The sequence below is a fragment of the Geotrypetes seraphini genome, chromosome 15, assembly GCF_902459505.1.
Source record: "Geotrypetes seraphini chromosome 15, aGeoSer1.1, whole genome shotgun sequence".
Classification (NCBI taxonomy): domain Eukaryota; kingdom Metazoa; phylum Chordata; class Amphibia; order Gymnophiona; family Dermophiidae; genus Geotrypetes; species Geotrypetes seraphini.
Genome location: NC_047098.1, coordinates 6,204,830 through 6,221,472, shown reverse-complemented (window position 1 = coordinate 6,221,472; position 16,643 = coordinate 6,204,830). Strand labels below are relative to the sequence as shown.

At 46.0% G+C, this 16,643-nt stretch overlaps 2 protein-coding genes across 2 annotated transcripts in view; both read right to left on the bottom strand.

The window, feature by feature from the left end:
* Positions 1–335: 335 nt before the first annotated feature.
* LOC117348882 (calpain small subunit 1-like) lies at positions 336–1,709 on the bottom strand. Its single transcript, XM_033921486.1, has one exon. It carries the CDS (start codon positions 1,680–1,682, stop codon positions 717–719), a length of 966 nt encoding a protein of 321 aa, XP_033777377.1. The 5' UTR covers positions 1,683–1,709; the 3' UTR covers positions 336–716.
* The window catches only part of TRIM62 (tripartite motif containing 62), a 53,226-nt gene continuing 38,228 nt past the window's right edge, over positions 1,646–16,643 (bottom strand). Inside the window, exons 5-6 of the mRNA XM_033921477.1 lie at positions 3,696–3,855; positions 1,646–1,916 (exon numbers count right to left, since the gene is read on the bottom strand). Coding sequence (XP_033777368.1) covers positions 1,682–1,916; positions 3,696–3,855 — 395 coding nt within the window. The 3' untranslated portion in view covers positions 1,646–1,681. The remainder of the gene's footprint in view (positions 1,917–3,695; positions 3,856–16,643) is intronic.

The following is a 16,643-nucleotide window of genomic DNA, read 5'->3' as shown; positions in this document are numbered from 1 at the left end:
CAAACACAGTGGGGGGATGTGCAGCAGTCGCTTTAACCGGCTACAGGGCCAGGGATCCCCCAAATCAGTACCTGAGCCCCAGCAGAGAAGACTGTACCTTATTATCTATCATTGTCCATCCCAAACTGTCCCCAGGAAAGCAGAAGGGCGTGATCAACTGGCAGGGACCCAAGTTTTGTCAAAAGCCTGGCAGGAGAATGTAAATTCTTTTCTGCAAGGAGGTAATCTCAAGGGTGTAACATTTGCTAAAAGGATCCACATAAAGTGTTTCGTAAGACCCTACTCAGCTGGGCAAGAAAGACAGTGACAATAATGATTAAAACTAGAAAAATAAATGGGGGGGCTAGAGAAAATGTTTATTGCATTCTCTGAACAAAACAGCGAGTTTTCTTACAGCTTATTTTAAGGGTCTCCGTTCGGTTACAAATCATCTTACCCTCTTCTCCCTTCCCTGAGCACACGGTGGGTTTTTACTTACATCGTTTGCACCTGGGAAACCTCAAAATATTTAGCAAGCTCTTATTTCGTCATTATCTTATCTATGGCTAGTTTACATAGAGCTAAAAAGAAAAATACTTTTTTTTCCCCAAATTTTCCAAAGAGTCACTAGAGGCAGTTAGGGAAGAGATCACCAGGGTCCTGTAGAGAAGACGCCCTCAGCCAGGCCCGAAGGATGCTCCAAGTCCAGACTCGCCTCCCACCTTTTGGACAATGTCTCAGGAATACATGGTCAATTCCAACCACTGCTGGATGTTCATGGACACCTCTCCGCTCCCAGCCCTGTCCAGAGCTTTGAAGGAGCGGAACATGGCGTCCAGGCGGACCAAGCTACTGATGAAGCAGTCAAAGTCGACGTTGCCCTCACCGTCGGTGTAGCGTCGGATCAGCATGACCTGTAGTTGCTCGTTGAGCTGGAAGCCTGCGGCGTGGAAGGCTGAAGGCAACTGGAGGGCGCTGATGCTGCCCGTCTTGCTGGTATCGAACTCCTTGTAGATGCACTGCCATTTCTTGATGTTGGTCCACAGATACTTGAATTCCCCAAAGCTCAATTTACCTGTGCCGTCGCTGTCCATGACCGCGACCATGCTTCTGCAGGTGTCCAAGGTGAAGCCTTCGGTCTTCAGGTCTTGGTGTCTGGCGAGCACCTTGTTGAGAATTCCCATCAGCTCAGTGGGGCATACTTCCATGTCTTCTCCAGCCAGCTGCCGGAAGAGGCGTCGGAATGCGCGTTCCTCCTCACTCTCGCTGGCCTCCAAGTTAGCAAAGTTGTTTCTGGGGGGTGGGGCTGGTTGTGGGGTATACTGAGCTGTCTTTCCGATAAAATTAATAATTCCACCCAGGATATTAGCAGCACCACCGCCTCCGCCGCCTCCGCCGCCTCCACCACCACCGCCTTTTGCCAGGCCTCCAAGAACGCCTCCAAGAATGTCACCAACCCCTCCGCCACCTCCACTGCCGCCTCCACCGCCTCCTCCTCCAAGAACACCTCCAATAATGTTACCAAGGCTTGCTCCTCCACCACCTCCACCACCTCCTCCTCCGCCGCCGCCACCGCTGCCACGAAGAACTCCTCCAATAAGGTTACCAAGACCTCCGCCGCCACCACTGCCATGGCTGCTGCCACCGCCACCGCCACCAAGAACTCCTTCAAGGATGTTCCCACCTTTTTGTAAAAGGAACATTATGCAGCAGGATGAGAGCGACCGGGACGTGCAGAGAGGCAGGCGGCGCCCTTCAGATAGAGATGGCGGATTAGGCTGAGCTGCAGGATCTGCCTCTTCTTTCTTGCAGAGCGGAGGGAGCAGCTAATCCCTGTCAGCTGCAAAGCTTGCTCTCTCTTGAATAAGAAATTTGTCTGGGCAGGAAGAGAGCTGTGAGTCATCGGCAGTGCCCCGCCCAAAGCAGAGCGGCAAAGCCTGGAAAAAAAAAAAGGTACAAGAGCAACAGATGTTATTTAAAGCAGATGTGAGAGCAGACTGTTGCCTAGAGAAAAGAATAAAGCTGTGAAATACAGGCCATGAGAAGAAGAAGAAGATCTCGGTATATCTTAGGACAATAAATGGGAAACAAACCTCCCTCTTTCCCTGCTTCTGCTCCCTAAACCCATAAAACAGACAGGCCGTATCAGTGGCATAGCTGGGACTGAATTTTAAGATGGGCTTTCCAAAGAGTAGGGCGCATTATTCAGAGCTGCAGTCAAGGATTTTAAACAGGTTTGGATCATTTCTTAAAAGAGAAGTCCATAGGCCATTCCAGAGATGGACTTGGGGAGATCCACTGCTCATTCCTAGGATAAGCAGCATAGAATCTGTTTTGCTACTTGGGATCCTGCCGGGTACTTGTGACCTGAGTTGGCCACTGTTGGAAACAGGATTCTGGGCTTGATGGACCTTCGGTCTGTCCCAGTTCAGCAATTCTTATGTGAGCCAAGTCTAGGACAATCAAGCCATTGTGACATCACTGCTGAGGTTGGCTCTTAGGCATTGGTGGAATGAGGCATTATGACATCACAATCTCAGCTCTGGAATGTTGCTACTCTTTGAGTTTCTAATAAGTACTTATGACCTGGGTTGGCCACTGTTGGAAACAGGATTCTGGGCTTGATGGACCTTCGGTCTGTCCCAGTTCAGCAATTCTTATGTGAGCCAAGTATAGGACAATCAAGCCATTGTGACATCACTGCTGAGGTTGGCTCTTAGGCATTGGTGGAATGAGGCATTATGACATCACAATCTCAGCTCTGGAATGTTGCTACTCTTTGAGTTTCTAATAAGTACTTATGACCTGGGTTGGCCACTGTTGGAAACAGGATTCTGGGCTTGATGGACTTTCGGTCTGTCCCAGTATGGTATGGCAGCTCTTATGAATCGAGATTGGGGGACATGTGTGGAGATTGAGGGCTGTCTGGGACAGAGTGTGTTTGGGTGGATATCGTCCTGGGTTTTCAGGGTTCGTGTGTAGGGGGTACCTAAGGTAGAGATATATGGGGGGAGTCTGCTATGGGTGAAATGTCAGATGTGTGGGAGTAAAGGCTTGTGTACTTTGGAAGCACAATGGGGGTATGTGAATGTGTGTGTCCATGGGGTGTCCAGGGCAATGGTAGTATCTGAGATGTGCTTGTGAATAAGGAAGCAAGCTGACGGGTGTCAGGTCTACAGTGAGAATGGGTGTGTGGTGCCCATTCAACTGACAACCCCTCCCCCTCTTCAGTGGGAGAGATGCCCAACCTCTCCCACCCAACCTACACACACCCCATCCTGCACCGGGAGAGAAGCCCAATCTCTCCCGCCCAACCGACATCCCCTCAACTCCCCTCGGTAGTGGGAGAGCTGCCCACGCTCTCCTGCCACCATGCAACCCACTTCCCGTGCCGCCGATGACCCCCCCCCCTTACCTTATTTTCAGATGGCTGGCTGTAGGGATACCTACTCCTTCCAGCCAGCTGGCCCACCTCTTCAAAATGGATTTATGAGAATCTAACCCTTAATCCTCCACTGCTCCAAGTACATTAAATAGATTCTGAGCCTGCGAGCACAGACAGGGAAAATGAATAAATATTTAAAACTGTCCACTATAGTTTTTCAGTCACACATGCAACTTTGGGTGGGCCTGAGCCCAAACATTTTCCTCCACCTCTGCCCCTTCTCTCTGCCCTCCCCCTCCCCCCAGCAACCCCTGCTCAAATATATAAATACCTGAGTGTGGGGGGGGGGGATCTCCAAGCCCCACTAGCTGAAGACGTCCTCCCTCTGTTATGCTCAGCGCTGTCCATGGGCCAACGCCACGAAGGATAACGCACCGCCCTTCCCCAGAACACCACAGCGCTGGTTGTCGTAGTGAAAAGTCCACCTGTCACTGTGCAAAAGAAAAGGGATTAATCGTCTACCTACAGAGCAGAGCCTGATGGACAGGATTCGCTGATACACCTCCCTCAGATCGGTCCCTAATGCTTCTCCCCAAGCCAGCCTGAAAATTTGCACGTGTCTGGTGTCCCCATCCACTGACCACCTGGCTCCTGTACCTCTGAAAATCCTGACACCAAAGCACCGGGCCAAAAAAGCCACAAGCCCCCTCCTCCCTCATGGAAGTGCAGTGGGAGAGGAGGGGGTCTGTTTATCACGAATTCCAGCCTAGAGAATGAACTACATGTATTGTCTTGCTTTAGGGATGGGTTGTCCTTTGCAACTTTAAGAAGAGTCCCCACTATGTATGAAAGAGAGGACACACCTATGGGCCGGATACAAGAAACGGTATTCAATTAAACCTATATAAGAAAGAGTGGAGGAGTGGCCTAGTGGTTAGGGCTGCAGCCTGAGCACCCTGAGGTTACAGGTTCAAGCCCAGCGCTGCTCCTTGTGACCTTGGGCAAGTCATTGCCCCAAGAATGTAAACCGCTTAGGCTATATGCAGTATATAAAAAATAAGATCATGTGAACTGAGTGCTCTGTTCATCCAATCACAGGACTTGAGACCATCGGTTTGGGAACCCACACAGTGTTCCCACAAATCACTGCCAGCATCTCACAGCCAAATCAATTATCTAAATTCTATAATGTTAATACAGTCGATGCAGTTAAGGATCCCAACCAAGTATTGTGATTTAAAGTGAAAGCTGGTTTTAAGAAAGGTTTGGACAAGTTCCTGGAGGAAAAGTCCATAGACTTGTTATTGAGAAAGACATGGGGGAAACCATTGCTTGCCCTGGATCGGTAGCATGGACTGTTGCTACTTTTTGGGATTCTAGGAATCTTTTGTCACTCTTTGGGATTCCAGAACCTTGCTATTCTTTAGGATTCTGCCTGGAATCTTGATCCTCTTTGGGGTTCTAGAATCTTTTGTTACTCTTTGGGATTCTGGAATGTTGCTACTCTTTGGATTTTGGCCAGGTACTGGGGACCTGGATTTGCCACCGTGAGAACGGGCTACTGGGCTTGATGGACCAGTGGTCTGACCCAGGAAGTCTATTCTTATGTTCTTAAGCTTCCAAACACCAAGTATCCAATTCTCGTGGCTATTCCTTTCCCTCAACTCGGCCTGAGTTTCGCTAATCTGCTTCTTCAGGGGGAAGAACTCTTTCTCTATAATTGACTTACAGTTGATTTCTAATTGATTTATTGACAGTGAGACGCTGGTAGTGGTTTATGGGAATGCTGTGTTGATGAGATGGTTCCCAAACTGATGGCCTCAGGTACTGTGACTGGGTGGATGGAGCACTCAGCGCACAATTCACATTTTGTTATATATGTCTAATTGAGTACTATATTTATTTATTGGGATTCTATTAACTGCCTTATCATGAAGAGATTCGCCCAAAGTGGCTTACAGAACATTGACTAGAAGTCAGGTACTCTCGCGTATTTCCTCTGTCGCCCTCGCCTTGTCAACCTGTTTGGCCACCTTAAGAACATGACATACTGTCCCACCCAAGGCCTTGCTCCTCTTTCATAAACAAAAGGAGTGGCCCAGTGGTTAGAGAGGCTGTCTCAGCACCCTGAGGTTGCGAGTTGACTCCCTGCCTGTTCCCTGAGACTTTGGGCAAGCCATTGCCTCGTATTGATTGAATTTAAGTTTTAGTTATTTCAATTTCCCCACCGTTTTAAGTGTTACGATGTCAACCGAAAGTTAGGCCCCAGGAAAAGTTTGAACTCGGTATTATTCCATAGAGTTGTTATCTCTCAAACTGTGCGCCATGGCACAGTGCTGTGCCACGAGAGATTCCAGAATTTTACAGAATTTTTAAAAACTCTCTTCATAACTATACACTAGAATAGACGACACGTACGCAAGAGTCTGTCAATGTTGTGAGCGTCTGTGTGTTTGAGGATACAATCGCCCAAACAAGCATCATTCTTTGATGTGTTGGTCCTTGAAAACTAACAGCAAGTAATTTTAGTTACCATTTGGATCGTCTTATCTTTGCCAACTTAAGAACATAAGAATTGCTGCTGCTGGGTCAGACTGGTGGTCCATCCCACCCAACAGTCCGCTCACGTGGTCAAAGGCCAATGCTCTAAATGAGTCCAGCCTCACCTGCGTACGTTCTGGTTCAGCAGGAACTTGTCTAACTTTGTCTTGAATCCCTGGAGGGTATTTTCCCCTATAACAGACTCCGGAAGAGCGTTCCAGTTTTCTACCACTCTTTGGGTGAAGAAGAACTTCCTTACGTTCGTACAGAATCTATCCCCTTTCGATTTTAGAGAGTGCCCTCTCGTTCTCTCTACCTTGGAGAATGTGAACAGTCTGTCTTTATCTACTTTGTCTTGAGTCCCTGGAGGGTGTTTTCCCCTATAACAGACTCCGGAAGAGCGTTCCAGTTTTCTACCACTCTTTGGGTGAAGAAGAACTTCCTTACGCTGGATTTTCAGCTCTGACAGAAAATAAATCGGAAAAAAGACGATGACTGCAGATGGTGTTTGCTTGTCGACTATCGAGCCGCGTTTTGAGTTAATTTGCAGTCAAGAACAAGCCCATCCATCACATTGATTAGCAATTCTATTCCAACTACTTTAGTTTCACTGTTGTTACAATTACCCACTTATAGTTTAAAGAATTTTAAATAAACTCTCAAGTTTAATTTTTTGTTGGCTTTGCAGTTTTACAATTTCAATTATAATGTGTCTTGAAAAACATTTGCTCCATTTAGTGTACCGGAGCTATTAAAAAGTTCGAGAGACCCTGCTACACTCCTTACAGAACACAACGTAGCACATATTTGGGCACGAGGACTTACAACCACCAAAATCTGGTGTAAATCATGCAATGCATCTTGGATACACAGCTGCGTGTAATTCTTTGGAACGCCCCCGACCTGCTCATGCTCCTCCCATAGACACGCCCTGTTCTGAGTTGCACCTGAGAGGATTTGGGCTCAGATTCTTTATAGAATCACCCACAACTTCTTAACAAATCTTGGAGCACAATTGATACTTTCCTGTGATAATACTTACATGTTCAACCAATACAGGATACGCTTATTCAGCACTTGATCTCATAGCCGCCTTCCTCACATAAACAATTAAAAATACACAAATTATAATGATAAGTGCTCGGACCCACAACCTAAGTGCTCTAATAGTGATATTAAGTAGTGGTTGTACAAGGGACCATCAAAGCTTTTTATCAGTCCTTGACCACTCCTATTATTATTAATAATGGCAATGAAGTTGAAAGCAATTTTACTTAACTGTACACTGGAGCGGGTGTTCTTTCATGCGCACCTCTCTGTTTCTCTAGTCCCAACAAATATTATAATACCACTTGTGAATCTCTATATCCATTACATCCCTCTACGCGAGTTTTGCAAAAAAGACGCTTCCTCAGGAGGGATATAACTCAGCCAAGCACATATAGGCAACAGTCTGTTTTCCCAAGGCCTTTCTCCGCCTATCTCTAAGGGAAACTTGAGAGTTCCTCTTTCTCCCGAGGTTCCTGAGGAAGAAAGAGGAACTCTCAAGTTTTCCTTAGAGATAGGAGGAGGCAGGCCTTGGGAAAACAGACTGTGAAAACTGGAGTAGTGGTGATCGTTGACTTTAGTGCATCTAGCAGAGGATGTCAGTTGAGTCCTCGTGTAGATCAAGTAACAAATTGCTAGATTTGGAGCACCGTTCAGTGATAACATTTCTCACAAAGGAAGGGAAAAAGCCAAAGGAGATCCTTGAACCCATGACTGCAGTTTATGGTGAGTCTGCCCAATCATCCTACAAAGTAAAATTTTGGAGCAAGCAGTTTAAGTGGGGTAGAGGGTCCATTGAAGATGACCCTCACATTGGATGGCCTGTAGAAGCAACTTCCACAGAAATGTGCAAGAAAGTTGAGGATTTAATTTTGTCAGACTTACAAATGAAAAGTTCCCAAATAGCTGAAGAAATAAGCATCTCGGCAGGTACAATTTCGAAAATAATTCATGAAAAGTTGGGCATGTCCAAGGTAGCGCATGATGGGTTCCAAGAATGCTGACGCCATGTCAGAAGGCCATGAGGCACCAGTGCTGTTAGGAGAACTTGGAGATGCTCCACGAAGACCAAGTGAATTTTTTTCATTGTTTGGTGACTAGAGATAAGACTTGGGTCTATCACAGAGATCTTGAGTCTAAAATGGAGTCAATGCAGTGGAAGCACAAGTCACCCCCACCCCAAAAAAGTTCAAGACAGAAAAATCTGCAAGCAAAATCCGACAACTGTTTTCTGGGATGATGGAGGACTTGTGCTTCTGGAGTTCATGCCACACAAAACAACCATAACTGGGGAGAGTTACGTCAACACAATAATCGCTTTGCGGGAGCCAATCAAGGAGATAAGATGAGGAAAGCTCACAGCAGGCATGCTGCTTCTTCACGACAATCACAGGCTGCCATCCGAGAAAGTGGGTTTCAGCAGCTGAACCATACATCCTACAGTCCGAACTTGGCTCCCTCGGATTATTTCCTGTTCTGCGTCTTGAATAAATTCTTGTGGATAGTGGTTTTTGTGGTTTTGTGGAATGTTTTTTGTTTCATATTATAATTGAAATGATAAAATTGCAAAGCCAACAAAAAATTAAATTTAAGAGTTATTTATTTGAAGTTCTTTAAGCTATGTCTGGGTAATTGTAACAACAATGAAACTAAAGTAGATAGAATTGCTAATCAATGCGACGGATGTGCGTGTTTTTGACTGCAAATTAACTCAAAATGCGGCTCGACAGTTGACAAGCAATCACAGCATTTCATCATCCACCATCTGCAGTCGTTCTCTTTTTTTGGATTTAATTTCTGTCAGAACTGAAAATCCCAAGTTGGCAAAGATAAGACGATCCAAAGGGTAACAAAGCCTTGATTGCTCAAGCCGGGATAACTACTGCATAAAAAAATAAAGCTAAAATGACTTGTCGGTAGTTTTCAAGGACCAATCACGTCAAAGAGTGACGCTTGTCTGGGTGGTTGTGTCTTTAAGTGCACAGATGCTCATAACCTTGACAGACTCTTGCAATCTAGTCTAGTGGAGGAGTGTGTGGCGCAGCTTCAGGACCCTGGGGTTGTGGGTTCAAACCCCACACTGCTCCTCGTGAACCTGGGCAAGTCGCTCAGTCTTCCATAGCCCCAGTTACGTTAGATAGATTCTGAGCCCACCGGGACAGAGAGGGAAAATGCTTTTGAGTACCTGATTGTAAAACCGCTTAGATAAGACATCAAGGAAGCTGTGACGTGCTGGTTTGATGGTCAAACAGAAGAATTATTTTCAAAGGGGTTAAAGTCATTGCAGGAAAAATGGATGAAGTGTATGGAGCTAACAAGGAATTATATTGAAAAAAATATATATATTTTTGAAAACTCTTTTATTTCCTACTAAGGTAGATAAATTATTGAATATCCCTTGTACGATCACACTTTGAGTATTGTTTGCAGATTTGGTCTCCCCTTCTAAAGAAAGATGAAGCAGAAGTAAAGAGCAAAAGAAGAAGAAAAAAAAAAGATTCCCTTGCAAAAAGCAAGTAAACAGGTTAGGGCTCTTCACTTCTGAGAAGGGATTAGAGAAGGTCTGTAGAACGGTGGGAGGGTGGAACAATAGAGCAAGTTAGCTACTCTTTCAACTAGTACCGAGGGACACTCCAGCAAACCAACCAGTGGCACGTTTCCAGGTCCAGAGGACTCTCCTGGCAACCACACCATGAGGGACCTTCCCTTGTGCCTTTCTCGGCACCACACACCGGAACGACTTGCCTTTGCTTTCTGAAACATGGATGAGTGAACTTGCTCAAGGCCACAAGGAACCATTGTGAGATTTCCCAGGTCCTGGTCTGCTGCTTTGATTATTAGGACCTACCTCCTCCACTCTGGCAATAAGTTTAAGAAGGTATTGTTTTTGGCAACACATAATTAAGCATAGTAACATAGTAACATAGTAGATGACGGCAGATAAAGACCTGAATGGTCCATCCAGTCTGCCCAACCTGATTCAATTTAAATTTTTTTTTTTTTTTTAATGTGGAGTTGATGCCATCGAGGCCTGACTAATGTTCCAAAAACAAATGGTATCGGGTCCTTCTCCTCCAGCTGCAATAGGGAAAAGAAAGAAATTCAAAAAGGTTCCAAGTTGGGCACCCGGGTCCTCACCAGGAGGAAAAATAACCCCAGGGCTGGGCTGAAAATACATTTGTTCTGGAGAACAGGCCCCGCCACCAGTCATTAGCCAGGTAGATCCAGAATCATCACCTTTTACATCTGGGAAGGAACGACAGGGAATGAATCTCTCCTTTACAACTGCTGGTTACTGCCAAATGACCCAGACTGGCCAGTGATACTGGACTTGGTGAGCTGGTCAGTATATCTTAGTTAAATTCCTGCATAGCCCTCAGGGTAATGTATAATGTTTGAAAAACCCAGCCCTGACAGAGTCCGCCATCCCTCCAGCTGCAGCTAGGGTTACCATAGGGCTCCCGAAAAAGGAGGACGGATTGTGACATCCGGGTTTTACTTCCATCAAAAAAATCTGTCCTCCTTTTTCGGGAGCCATATGGTAACCCTAGCTGCAGCAGTCAGAGACTGAGTTAATTGTTTCCTGAAGATTAATCCGTGACCTACCTATATTGCTTGGCTTTGTCTCTGTTTGTTTGGGCCAGTTCAGGTGGCCTTTTGCTTATGAGACGGTATAAAGCATTTCTCTCTTACCAAAACAAATCACTCTAAATTAAATTCTCAGCCCTGCTTCTTTTATTTCTGATTTTACAACCCAACCCCTGTCTAGGAAGGATAATAGAAAGGGCGTTTACAGAATGAGGTGGGTGGGGCACAGAGAAAAAGCTGAACTGGCTATCCTTGGGAAGGCTGCCCTCGGGCAGGTAGGCTGGGCCTAGGAGCACCCCTGAAGCATCTTTCACACCTGCTACTCACGCATTGATGCTGGTTTCAACAAGCCCCGCAGCCCCGCCTGTCACAGAGGCTCGCCATACCTGCTCCTGTTCTGGCTTCTGCACTAGGCTCTTGTGGAAACTTTTAAGAATAAATCTCTATTTCTGTCTCTTAATGCTGCCATGGAAGAGTAGCCTAATGGTTAGAGCACCAGGGTTCAAATCCCACCGACACGCCTTGTGACCTTGGGGCAGTCACTGAACCCTCTTTTGCCCCAGATTTAACTGGAATCTGGGCTTAACATGGGATTTTTCTAGGGTCACCAGATTTTCCATCTGGTATAAGAGGATGTGTGGCACCGTTCCCCTGGGAGAGGCCATAGGTGCCTGAGCCAATGCTCAATTAAACTCCACCTGTTAACTCAAATTCTGAAAACTTTAAATTCCACACCTATTTCTCTTCCTAAAGTATTTTGCCTTTGATTCCATCCAGATCCTTTGTAAATCTGCATTTCTCATTCATCTCCTCTGCGTTCTGAAGAAAAAAAAAAAGCCATTTTCTTACAGGAAGGGTGAAGGATCACAGGACGAAGCAGATCCCAGTGACATTTGTCCCTGGGGGAGTCTTCCTGATGTTTATTGATTATTGAATAGACTACAAATTCCATCCCCTTCACCACCACCCAGATTTTGGGATGTAAATTCAAAACCAGGATCTGCCTAACCTGCCAACTAGCGAGCCGTGTGGTGCAGTGGTTACAGCCTTAGCACACTGAGGTTCTGGGTTCAAATCCCTCACAGCTCCTTGTGACCCTGGGCAAGTCACTTAATCTCCTCATTGCTCCAGGTACACTAGATAAGAGTTTGAGCCTGCTGGGACTGACAGGGACATATGATAAAGTACCTGAATGTAAACCACTTAGACTATAAGTGGTATAAATAATATAAACCTCCCATCATCCCCAAAATGTATTGTTACAACATAAGAAATAAGAGAACAGGAAAGATAAAGAAAGGAGACACAGGGAAAATAAAGAAAAGCACAGTGCCACAAAACAAACCGCAGATGTTTTTGAAGAACCGCGGCTGCAAGAAAGACAAAGCTTTTTTTGTAACATAGCAGCCGAATGTAGCACTCGTCAGAAGATCTGCCAGACAGAAATTGTCTCAAGGAGGAATGCTGCATTCCGGCTTTTAATTCCCAGGAGCCAGGAATGACTGAAGCTTGTGATCGCCCCCCTCCTCATTTACTCATTCACATCAGTGAAGTAAAGCAGCCCTCAATGGAAACCAGGAATCCCTGCGGCGATCAGACACACCCAATATGGGAATACAGCACAAACAGCTGAAGAGAGCACTCAGGCGAGGAAACATCAGAGACCAGATGCTCCTAATGTGTGTGTGTGTGTGTGTGTGTGTGTATACAGCACAAACGGCTGAAGAGAGCCCTCAAGAGAGGCGGTGGCAGCGATCAGACACACCCAATTTTACACGCCACACAAACAGCTTTAAGGGAACAGGGACGGAGACAGGAGCGACTCACAAACAGGTTTATAAGAGCATTTAGGAAAGGAGGCAGCAGTGAGCAAATACACCCAATGGGGCTCATAATCGAAACGGAAATACGTCTAAAAACCCACCCAGGTCGTCCACGCGCTGATAATCGAAACGGCTATTTAATGAGGAGGGGGCGATCGCAAGCTTCAGTCATTCCTGGCTCCTGGGAATTAAAAGCCGGAATGCAGCATTTCCGTCTGGCAGATCGTCTGACGAGTTGCTCCACTCGGCTGCTATGCTGGAAAAAAAAGCTTTGTCTTCTTGCGGCCGCGGTTCTTGGTGGTTTATTTATATCCCACCCTTACCCAGGGCAGGTTGAAATTTTACACACAAAACTATAAAATTACACATTCAACAGTAAATACTCCCGCAGGATGGAGCAAAAAAATGCAAACGATAAAATACATAGGCGACCAGCACCAACATCTTTTGTATCCAGGGACATTTTAGGCCTCTGAATGCCGCTGTGCAGCCAGAGCTGAAAGGGGCGTTTTTGGAGGAGTGGTGAGGGCAGGATGTGGGCCGACCTAGACTTAGTCATACTGCAGGGATAATCGAAAGTTTTATGAGGCTGCCTAGATGGAACTTATACGTTGTGACTTAGGCGATCTAAAACCAGGTCTAAGTGCCCAGAAAACCACTGCAGGTGCTAAGTACAGACCCCCCCCCCCCCCACACACACACTCCCCCCAGTCATCACTGACCCCCTCACACCGCCATAAAAATCGGAATAAAATACTGTCTCTGGAACATCAGCACCTGCTATAGGAAAGCCTAGTAGAGCTGCACAGAGGTGGCTTAAGTAGTCTGGGCTTAATGAACCATAGAGAGGAGGACCCAGGCCCATAAGCCACTCTAACCACTACATTCATGATGGAAAATGTGAGCCTACCAAAAAAAACAAACCCAAAACCCTACTCTACTGCCATATAGATGCCACCAGCAACCTACTCCTTCCTGCCACCAGATGCTTCCTGGCCCTCCCCACACACCTCAAATCTCTCCTGTACCTGAAAATTAGGTCGACAGCAGGAGGGATGCCCAGTCCCTCCTGCTCCTCAGGCCTACCACTCCAAAATGGCAGGCTTTCCCATTGCGTCCAGAAGGGACAGGGACACCAAGTAAAGATGGATAGTGGACAAGAGAGAGAAGACCTATCAACAGGACAGGAGACCCTGAAAAGAGGCTTAAAAAGAAACAAGAAGAGTGGAAAAGAGACACTGGGACCAATTTCTGAATGTCTGTTCTATGTCAGTTTTGGGAAATGTGCCCAATACCTTGCATTTCAGTTTCTCCATGGACAAACAGGATGAGTCAGCCATGCATTGATGACGCCATCTGATAAGCCCAGATCGGAATCCCCACTACCATAAGAGAGATGGCATTATAGGGGATCCCATCTTAATAGTTCTGCCCAGGGCTCATCCTTTTCACTCAGCCGGGAGTTAAAGCCTTGCTCTTCACCCTTTTTATCCATCAAGAAGTTGAAAACCTGCTCTTGTTAAACAGATGGATTTAACGCTCTGCTCTTATCTTACAGTATAAGCCTCAGTTCAGTAAGTATGAGGACCCAAGATTGTTCTCTGCGCTCAGATTTTCTAAAAAGGCAGTTCCTCTTGTGATACACAGGAAACATCTGCTATAGTGTACAGACAGCCCTTGGAAAATGTTCTAGGGCAGCATAGAAACATGACAGCAGATAAGGCAAAATGGCCCATCCAGTCTGCCCATCCGCAGAATCCACTGTCTCCTCCTCTCCCCAAGAGATCCCACATGCCAGGCCCATGTTTTCTTGAATTCAGACACAGTCTCCATAGAAATGTAGAAACACGATGGCTTCACTAATCAATGGTTAGAAAGAAAAGCTTATCAGGTTCCCGGCAGGAATCCACAGATCAAACACTGGTCCACTGTGATGAGAAGAAATCTCGGTGACTGAAAAAAAAGCTCTCTCTGCTTATGGGACAGTTGCCGATGGAGCCACTCACGGCCCCTTCCCATACATTTTTAAAAACAGCATCTCAGCTTCCAGAGGTTATGGGAACATAGAAATTCATGAGATCGCAATGGACAAGCACTGCAGTTCGGGGTTTGTAGTCTTCCTCACCTTGAGAGGCAGATGGATCCAGTTCTGAGTTTGCCCCACTGCATGCAGGGACATGGAGTTCTGATTTCCCTACAGGAGTCCCTGGAAAAGGCAAAAACTACAAGTTCGAGCATGCAGTGGAGCAAACTCAGGACTGCAGCAGTGTGTTGGGTAAATTTGGAGCTAGGGGGCAGCCCTTCTGTGCCTAAACCAGAGCAATCCATCTTGTTAAGTGGTTTGGCTGGAGCAAGCACCTAAAAAGAAGTCACGGTTCAGTATACCTCTCTCTAGAGCTGCAAGAGGCAGCACAGGAAGGAAAAGGCAAGCTGCCACCGCCAGGATCCCAAGCCCTGCAGTACAGGAAGAAACGTAAAGAAAAACAGCCCAGGGGAGAGGAAGAGCTGGCTTCCAAAAAGTACAGGGTGGAGTGAATGGATGGTTAGAGGGGGGGAAAAGGAAAGGTAGTGGGAACAGGAACAGCTCCGTACACCTCCATCCCCCCAACCCCTTCCACACCCTGTAAAGGGCACCCACACTCACACTCCCCCCCCCACCCGAGCCTCTGAAAGAAGGGGAACCACTGGGTTGCACCCAGTGTGCACTCTCAATTTTGCTTGGAAGGTGTTCAAAACCATGTTCTTCCCTGTTTTGCTTGGAAGGTGCACAAATTCCATGTTCTTCCCTGTTGAAGATTCCTTAAAAATTCCTGGGAGTGGCTCTGGACCGCCACCTTACCCTAAATATATTTACTGGTTAGAAAATGCTTCTCGATATTATGGAAACTCAGAACCATCAGAAAATATTTTGACGCCGTCTCATTCCGCTTACTGGTTCAATCTTCCATTCTTAGCACACTTGACTACTGTAACATCATTTATTTGGGAACCTTCAAAAAAAAAACCTCCAAAGACTCCGAATCATTCAAAATTCGGCAGTTCGTCTGATTTTGGGGCTGAGAAAAATGGCAACACGTTAGCCCCTACTACCAGAAACTTCTCTGGCTGCCCCTGGAAGCACGAGTTTTGTTCAAGTTTTTCTGCCTTTGTTATAAATCAATTTTTGGCCTGGCCCCTACGTACCTGGTTTCTCTTTATCCTGGTTAATCTGACTCTGCATCTTCGCTGTAAATGTACAGTCTCTTCTCCTGTAAACCGTTCTGAACTGTTTTATGGTATTGCGGTAGACAAAAATATAGTTAATATTATTATTATTAGGCCCACACGCAGAATTCACATGTTCTCCTTCCCATCCTTAAAGGACTGCCACTACAAAAGATTCCTGGACAGAACTCTTGCCTCCAGGCAGGTAAATGGAATGACTGGCTAGGTAACATTATCATGCATTCCTCATCCTACTTCAGTTTTAGAAAAGCAATAAAAACAAATTTGTTCACTCGATTGTAACCTAATTATCTTATAATGTATCACTGTACCTCAAATACGATGACTTTGCATTGTACCACTTCGCTGTTTGGCCAGCACCTCTTATTGTAAACCGCCTCGAACTATCATGGCTTTGGCGATATATAAAAAAATAAATTATTATTATTATTTTTATTATTAATTACGGAATATCACATGGCCGAGATTAGAAGTGCTGCAGTTTGAAGAAGAAATACCAGACTTTGGAAGGCCTACACGGCCAAAGATCTTCACTGGTGCAGCAGCCATCACGTTTTGGCAATTCCTCTGTCCTCCTGAGACCAACGTAAGTGGCACAGCAATGGGTGCTTGGTTCAAAATACTGACGGGAATAGACTTAGCAGATAAAGACAGGTTGTTCACCCTCTCCAAGGTAGGGAGAACGAGAGGGCACTCTCTAAAGTTGAAAGGGGAATAGATTCCGTACAAACATAAGGAAGTTCTTCACCCAGAGAATGGTAGAAAACTGGAACGCTCTTCCGGAGGCTGTTGTAGGGGAAAACACCCTCCAGGGACTCAAGACAAAGTAGATAAAGACAGACTGTTCACACTCTCCAAGATAGAAAGAACAAGAGGACACTCTCTAAAGCTGAAAGGTGATGGATTCCGTACAAACCTAAGGAAGTTCTTCTTCACCCAGAGAGTGGTGGAAAACTGGAACGCTCTTCCGGATTCTGTCATAGGGGAAAACACCCTCCAGGGATTCAAAGACAAAGTTAGACAAGTTCCTGCTGAACCAGAACGTACGCAGGTAG